This window comes from Salvia miltiorrhiza, chromosome 1, assembly GCF_028751815.1.
Source record: "Salvia miltiorrhiza cultivar Shanhuang (shh) chromosome 1, IMPLAD_Smil_shh, whole genome shotgun sequence".
In the NCBI taxonomy this organism is placed as follows: domain Eukaryota; kingdom Viridiplantae; phylum Streptophyta; class Magnoliopsida; order Lamiales; family Lamiaceae; genus Salvia; species Salvia miltiorrhiza.
The window spans coordinates 14,691,165-14,699,344 of record NC_080387.1 but is presented as its reverse complement, the minus strand read 5'-3'; the positions used below and the strand labels follow the sequence as shown (position 1 = coordinate 14,699,344).

Genomic DNA, 8,180 nt, shown 5'->3' with positions numbered 1-8,180 from the left:
TCAGTCTACAACGCACCTAGCTTCGAAGATCCCCAATTGTCTTACCTACAATTTCTAAGTCTAGGACAAATTTAATCCAGCTTCAATGGAAATAAAACTAGAAGCTAGTAAAATTACACTCCAAAAGCGCAATCAAAGAACGAACCAGAAAGCAGCACCTTCACGGCGAAGCTTTAGTTCTACGCACTTGGGGCACCTGTAATCAGCAAACACCACCATGAATAGTGCACAGTTCATAGCAATTCAACACACTTCTAAAATTTCCAAAACAAAAACATAAATCCAGTAAATGAAAGACCCGCCACCAGTCACCAGCAAACCAAAGTTAACCAAATAGTCAATAGATGAGATTGAAGGGTTTTATCCTAGCTCCCTTCCACGCTCATATTGAACTAAACAAAATCACCCTAAATTATAGTATAATTAAATACTGGGAAAAAGAAGAAGACGAAAATTGAGTTGATATCCTCTGTGATAAAATGAGTTTGTAGATTCATAGCTGATTATCGCTTGACCGCATTCAACAAAAAAAAAAAGCACGTGACATAACCTGTTCTTCTCCAAAATAGCCTGTACTTGGAGATCTCTTCCCTGTTCTTCTCCGAAATAACCTGCAGCAAAATCAGAAACACTAATTAACATTTGAAAGAGGTGCTTCAAATTACCAATCTGAATTATTTTGTCTGCCTCGCTGCATATATTCTTCACGGTAGCTCTGCCTCACCAGACACCAGCTGAGCTACCCCATACTCCAGCCATACCATAGTACACAAAGGGCTCAAATCAGCCACCCAACATTGTACCATTTCGTAGGTACTCAAGTCTTCGGCCAACCACCCTACACTCTTTAACATTTCAGCCAACACACACCCTTATTCATTCCTTATTCACCAGGGAAGTAAATTGATCTACCTGCTACCAGAAACTTCAAGTTTCAGTTCTTAATACTTCAACAGCCGAAAAGTAAGAGGGCCTTCATTCATTACTCTACCAGACTTCAAGGTAAACCTTGTCTTCAATTCTTTCAAATAGATGAACAAATAGCATACACACAGAATATGGGAAAAACCTTAGCCCACTATTGTCATAAATAGATGAACAAGATAGCCATGGCAAGCTCAATGATAGATGTTAAGTTCTGATATCTTTCTTACACTATCATCAATAGAAAAGAGATGGGATAGGAAACTTAGCTTCGAATTGGATAATATACAATTTGGGAGAATATAAAAGAACATTTCCTTAAACTTTCCCATCTCAGACCAGCTCCTGTAATAGAAATAAAAGAACATATATTCTCTGAGAAGTAGAACACTTGTGTGCCATGATTTATATAGAAAAGACATAGCAATCAAAGGCAAGCTATAATACACATTGAAAACATGAGTAATCTCTTTCACGAAAAGAAGTCCTTTGGAAAAAAAAAAAGTCGAGACCACATCAAGGATCATCGATATAAAGAAGCTCAATAATAGAATTGCATAAATTTTACCAGCAAGAGCAGTCCAGACTGCAACATCTACAATTGTGAGGCTATAACCAGCGAGAAAGGTATTCAATAGTAGATACTCATCCACAAATGCAAACTCACGGCTGCGAACTTTTCATTACTAAAGATTAGCAAGTCACTACCCAAAAGCATACGAAAATTATGGAACTTCAGTATCAGGCCTATCAAACAACATTTGAGAACTAAAGCATTCAGAACAAAGAAAACTGCAATATGAATAGAATCCTACCCGCTATTCAGGACGAGTGTCTGTCCAACACGGTGAACTGCAATTGAGACTCGAGCCTTGGAGTATGGTATCTTAAAAAGTTGTTTTAGAATATCAGCTGGGGCTACCACATCTATCTCATCTCCATATTCAGTTAAGCCAGTTACAGCAAGTGCTTCCCCTTTCCTTGCAAGACTAGACGTAATAGGCGCACCTTGCCAGGATAAATCTGCCAGCATCAACATATTTTAACCACATGATAACATAGCTATAGCTCACAGGCAAGAGCTCACTAGCTCAGAAAAATGCAAAAAAATCAAGGAAATACCATACTCCTTCTGATGGTCATAGTAAGATAAGAATTTCCATAACATTTATCAGATAAAAGGTTATGCACGAGAAATGACATATCATCCACTATGAACATGCAGTATTTGCTTCATGGACCAACGTTTATGGAATTATCACTTTATCCTGTATTTTGTAGTATTTTGGTGCATGTCTATGTATTTTGCATTAGTCTTCTGTATGAACTGGCCCCTAAATGATTAAAAATATTTCGAGAGAATGTAAGAATCATTACCTCCATTTGTTCTTGCCTGTGTGGCTGCAACTGGTAGCACTCTTTCAGGAATACTTGATAGTAAAGGGAGTGCATTCAGATCAGTTTCTGTTGGAATCATCCCAAACCTTGGAGCACTTACCCTATGTTACCCAAAACTCAATTAAATAACAATAGATAATTTTATTACTCAAGCACGTGCATCATTGAAGTTCTAAATTAACAGAAACACTAATTTCTATATGATACAAAAGGAGAGCCTAAGTGAAAACAAACACTATCTTGCACCACCCATGCTAATGTTTGATGTTTCCTAAACAAAAATACATTTATCATCTACCACATCCCTGTATTCAGACGCGGATACACTTTAGAGACAACGCAATTTAAACTAATCAATGCATGTACAGTTACAAAATACACATGGATTCCCTGCAAAACAGAACCCCAAACATAAACATACTAAAATATACTAAAAACCGCATCAACACAAACACGATCACCCTATCTTCTAGTCCAAAAACTGTTCCCACAATTCGACTCCGAAATTCATCATCCAAAGCAACGACCTCCTATCACCTCAAATTATGAATCCAACAAAAAAAAAAACGCTAAAACAGATGTTATACTACCATTATTCAACAACAAGATTCACATACGTATTCGGAGACGGAACTAGCGCGGCAGAGCTAAAATCGTGAAAAGCCTCATCAGTGGTCACGGGAATTGAGCCGCAGAGAAAACCGACAGGCTTCGGCCGCGCGATTTCCAGTTTTCCGACGCATTGTAAGTTCATATATCTGGGGCCCTAGGGTTTCAGACGGAGGAATTAGGGATCTAGGGTTTAGAGGAGAGAGCGGCGCCGCCTCTTGAGATACAGGCGGTGGTGGCGGCTGGAACCTTTTCAGATTGAGGCGGTGGTTAAGTGAGATTTTGAGGGAGAGTGGCGGCGGCCTCACTGCCGTTCGCCGGAGATTGAGAAATTGGGCGGTGGTGTGAGTTTGTGAATGCCCGAATTGAGTCAAAAGAATGAGAGATAAGGTGGGCGAGGCCGGCGCTCCTCGTCGGAACTTCGGCGGCCGCGGCGGCGGAGCCCTAGCTGGTCCGCTCAGCTTGAAAGATAAGGGAGAGAATGTTCTTTGTGTAAAATTTGAAAGTTTCAAATGATTTAATAAAATATAAGTTTTAAAAAAAAATTAAAAAAAATAATTAAAAAAAATTATACATAACAGTTTTTAGATACGCTCAAACATAACGGTTCCAAAACCGTTATAAATGACTCTTATACATAACGGTTCTTTAACGTTATGAATAAACTGTTATAAAAGATGGTCATAGATAACGGTTTTGTAATACCGTTATGTATGCAACTAATAGATAACGCAAAAACATAACGGTTTTTCAAAAACCGTTATCTATGCATATAGACAACACTACATAGATAACGGATTTTTCCAAAACCGTTATCTATTCCTAAAAGTGCGCTCATACATAACGATTTTTGAAAAAAACCGTTATCTATGCACTGTTATGTATGTAAACTTTTGTAGTAGTGAGAGCTGCAGGAACACTCCGACAAGATAGAACAACCACCACCGGAGGACAACATGCTCGAACCATCTTCACCATGCCGGGCGCAGCAACGAGCAACGCCGCCGTTGGAGGCATACAACCTGCCATACTGGGGCTCAACCAGACGGTCACGCCAACCCAAGTCAACCAACAGGCTGACGGACACGGTGCGAGGGAGTTCACTCAGGACCAGTTGTTTACCAATGAATTCGCCCAACCAACCACAACTGGCCCATACGCAATCAGAGATGAAGACTTAGCGAGAAAGTTGGCGGAAATGGAGGTCTTGATCCAGCGAATCCCCGGTGTCCCGGCACCCATCCACAAAAGTTCAGAGAACTACTATGCTGACTCGCCATTTGTGGATGAAATTGCCTTGGTGGAAATGCCCATCAAGTTTAGCTTTTCGAGCATGCACATGTTTGACGGCACGACGGATCCGACCGACCACATCGCTCAGTACAAGAAAAGGATGTTCACTGCCGCAATTCCTCGTGAATTAAGGCAGGCCTGCATGTGTAAGGGGTTCGGTTCTAGTCTGACAGGACCGGCCCTCCAGTGGTACACTAACCTTCCAAATTATTCTATTTCAAGTTTTGCTCAACTAACAGATATATTTGTGCAGTAATATGCTAGTAGCAGAAAACTTGAAAAGATATCGGAGGATCTATACGCCATGGTGCAACAGCGTGGTGAATCTCTCCGAGACTATATCAGCCGATTCAACAAGGAGAAGGTGTCCATCACCAACTGCAACACCCAGACAGCGGTCACCGCCTTCCGAAAGGGTCTCCTGCCCGACTCAGACCTCTACAAAGACCTCACCAAATACTCTTGTAGAACAATGGAGGACATGTTTGCCAAAGCATGGGCACAAATCAAGTGGGATGAAGATCAATACAACCACCACCGATCTTCACCAAGCAGAAACTCTAGAAGAGACTCCAGGGTGGAAAGGAGGACGAGTGATAGGCGGTCTGAGCCTTACCCGTCTCCACGACAAGAATACCGAAGGAGACAATATGACCAACCCTACGAGATGCGACCACGTGAAAGGGCCAAGATACCAGAGTACAACTTGTCCATCTCACCGGCTGAGGCAGTCCTAGCTCTCAAGAAACTAGGCAACAAAGTCAAATGGCCAGAAAAGATGAGGGCACTAGCCGATCAGAGAGATAGATCTAAGTGGTGCGAGTTTTATGCCGACCACGGACACCGAACAGAGGATTGCATTGCACTACGATTGGAAGTGGCACATTTACTCAAAGAAGGTCACCTAACTGAGTTCCTAACAGACAAGGGTCAACACACCCTCAAGCATGGAAGTGATAGACGAGACGAGCGCAGAGAAGTCACCCCACCCAACCCGCCAAACTATGAGAGAACAGTCAATGTCATTTCTGGCGGATCAGAGGTTAGCGGGATTACACACTCTGCTGCAAAGAGGCATACCAGGCAAGCCAGGTCTAGCAGAACGAGAGAAAGTGTGACTGGTCAAGCTATGGCAGACCAGCCAACCCAGACAATCAGGTTTCAAACTACGGAATCAGACAAGCTTCTTAACCCTCATCATGATGCTCTAGTTATTTCTATTTATATTGCAAATTGTTTAACGAAACGAGTGTTGATCGATAACGGTAGCTCTGCCAATATCATGTTTATTAATGCTTTCAGGGAGATGGGTTTGAACGAGTAAAACATAACTAGAAAGACCGCTGTCCTCATAGGCTTCAGCGGTGAGAGCAAGACAACCGTGGGGGAAATCGACCTTTCCATCTACGCCGAAGGGGTCAATTTGTCAACAAGGTTCCTGGTGATTGATGCCCCCTCCGCATTCAACGTCATCCTCGGTCGCCCATGGATCCACGACATGGAAGCAGTCCCTTCCACCTTTCATCAAGTGGTGAAATTTCCGACCAAGTGGGGCGTCAAGGAGATCAGGGGAGAACAAAAGGACTCCAGAGCCTACTACCAGACTACCATGAAGACAAAATATGCTCAATAGCAATTACAGGAAGAGGGTTCGTCCAACACCAAGACGGACCAGTCACCACAACTAGAGCAACATGTGCAGCATGACCAACCAAACCAACCCGACAAGCCCGACAATCGAAAGCGGTCTGCCAGCTTTGCTGAAGAAGAAGCTGTGGAGATAGACGAAATCCAAATCAATACAGACTATCCGGATCACAAAGTCCGGATAGGGGCACAACTCGACCCCAAACTGAGAGAGAAGCTTATTTTATTTCTTACTGAGAATTATGACTGTTTTGCTTGGTCCCATGAGGACATGACAAGGATTGATCCGAGCATTATTGTTCACAGGTTACAGGTAGACCCACATTATCCACCAAGGAAGCAGAAATGAAGAAAATTTGCTCCCGAAAGAAACCAGATCATCAATGAAGAAGTCACAAAGCTTCTACGGAACGGACTCGTCCGGGAAGCACATTACCCCGAATGGCTGCCTAATGTGGTGGTAGTGAAGAAAAAGAATGGCAAGTGGCGCGTGTGTATCGACTTTACAGACCTCAACAAGGCGTGCCCGAAGGACTCATTCTCTCTACCACATATTGACATGCTAGTAGATGCGACAGCTGGCCATGAGCTGTTGAGTTTCATGGATGCATACTCTGGATACCACCAAATATGGATGCACCCTGACGACGAGGAGAAGACGTCATTCATGACCAACATAGGGCTATGGTGCTACAAGTATATGCCATTCGGATTGAAGAATGTTGGAGCAATGTACCAACGCCTAGTCAACAAGATGTTCGGGAGATTAATTGGGCATACGATGGAGGTCTACATCGACGACATGCTCGTCAAGTCTATCCAGGCGGAGGATCATATTGATCATCTCAGACAAACATTCAGCATCCTAAGGAACTACAATATGAAATTAAACCCTACTAAGTGTTCATTTGGTGTAACTGCAGGGAAATTCCTAGGCTACATGGTGACACAAAGAGGGATAGAGGCCAACCCCGCTCAAATAGATTCAATCCAGAGGATCTCTTCACTGACGTATGTGAAAGACGTCCAGAAGCTGACTGGGAGGATAGCCGCACATAGTCGTTTTATATCAAAGTTATCCGAAAGGTGCAACCCATTCTTCAACACCTTACGAAAAGCCAAATCGTTCGAGTGGACAGAGGAGTGCGAATCCGCCCTACAGGAACTCAAGAAGTACCTAGCCAGCCCACTTCTTCTAGCTAAACCAAAGGATCATGAAACCTTGCTGGTCTACTTGGTTGTGTCCGATACAGCCGTGAGTGCGGTGTTGGTCAGGGAGGATGATGGAAAGCAATCTCCAATTTACTATGTGAGCAAGTCTCTTTTGGATGCAGAAACACGGTATAGCCAGTTGGAGAAACTAGCTCTCGCATTGGTACACGCAGCTAGAAAGCTAGCTCCAATCCAAGTCATAACCACCTATCCACTCAAGGCCATTCTCCACAAACCAGAACTCTCAGGACGACTGACCAAGTGGGCGGTGGAGTTGAGCGAGCATGACATAACATTCAAGCCACGCACGGCTCTTAAGTCTCAGGTACTAGCAGATTTCTTAGTTGATTTTACTCCTAACCTTACCATGCAGGCCGACAAGGAACTCTGCTGCATGACCGAGCAACCCGACCAAGTCGGAGCGTGGAGACTATACGTAGACGGGTCCAGTAATATGCGAGGAAGTGGACTAGGTCTTTTCCTCATCTCCCCACTAGGCGACATGGTGGAGCAGTCCATCCGCTGTGAGTTCAAAGCCACCACTAATGAAGCAGAGTACGAAGCCATGCTGGCCGGACTCGGACTAGCAAAGGAAATGGGAGTTAAGCGAATCAGCGTGTTCAGTGACTCTCAGCTCGTGGTCAACCAAATACAAGGCGCTTACCAAGCCAAAGATGCTAAGATGGTCGCCTATCTGGGCAAAGTCAAGGAACTTCAGTCCAGCTTTGAGGAGTTCACCATAGCCCAAGTTCCGAGAGGAGACAACAGCCACGCAGACGCCCTCGCCAATCTTGGATCGTCTATCCAAGCCGCAGAGCCCAAGACAATCCCGATCATCTGCCTCAAATGGTCTGCCATTCGGAAAGACAAGAAGGACCAGGTGGTGGAAGTATCACCTGAACAAACTTGGATGACCCCTATAATGGAGTACTTGGAGCATGACAAGATACCCGATGATAGGAATGAAGCCCGCCGACTTAGGGCGCAGGCGGCCCGATTCTCCATTATTCAAGGTAAGTTATACAAACGTTCTTTTACCGGTCCATACTTAAAATACATTAACCCTGCAGAGGCGAAATACGTCTTATCTGAGTTGC

The 8,180-nt window shown here is 43.8% G+C and overlaps 1 protein-coding gene across 1 annotated transcript; it reads right to left on the bottom strand.

Moving 5' to 3' along the window:
* Positions 1-797: 797 nt before the first annotated feature.
* LOC131006681 (uncharacterized) lies at positions 798-2,942 on the bottom strand. Its single transcript, XM_057933848.1, has 2 exons — positions 2,302-2,942; positions 798-1,947 (listed from the first exon to the last, which is right to left on the bottom strand). The coding sequence occupies exons 1-2, from the start codon at positions 2,399-2,401 to the stop codon at positions 1,736-1,738; spliced, it is 312 nt and encodes a 103-aa protein (XP_057789831.1). The 5' UTR covers positions 2,402-2,942; the 3' UTR covers positions 798-1,735.
* Between the last annotated feature and the right edge of the window lie 5,238 nt (positions 2,943-8,180).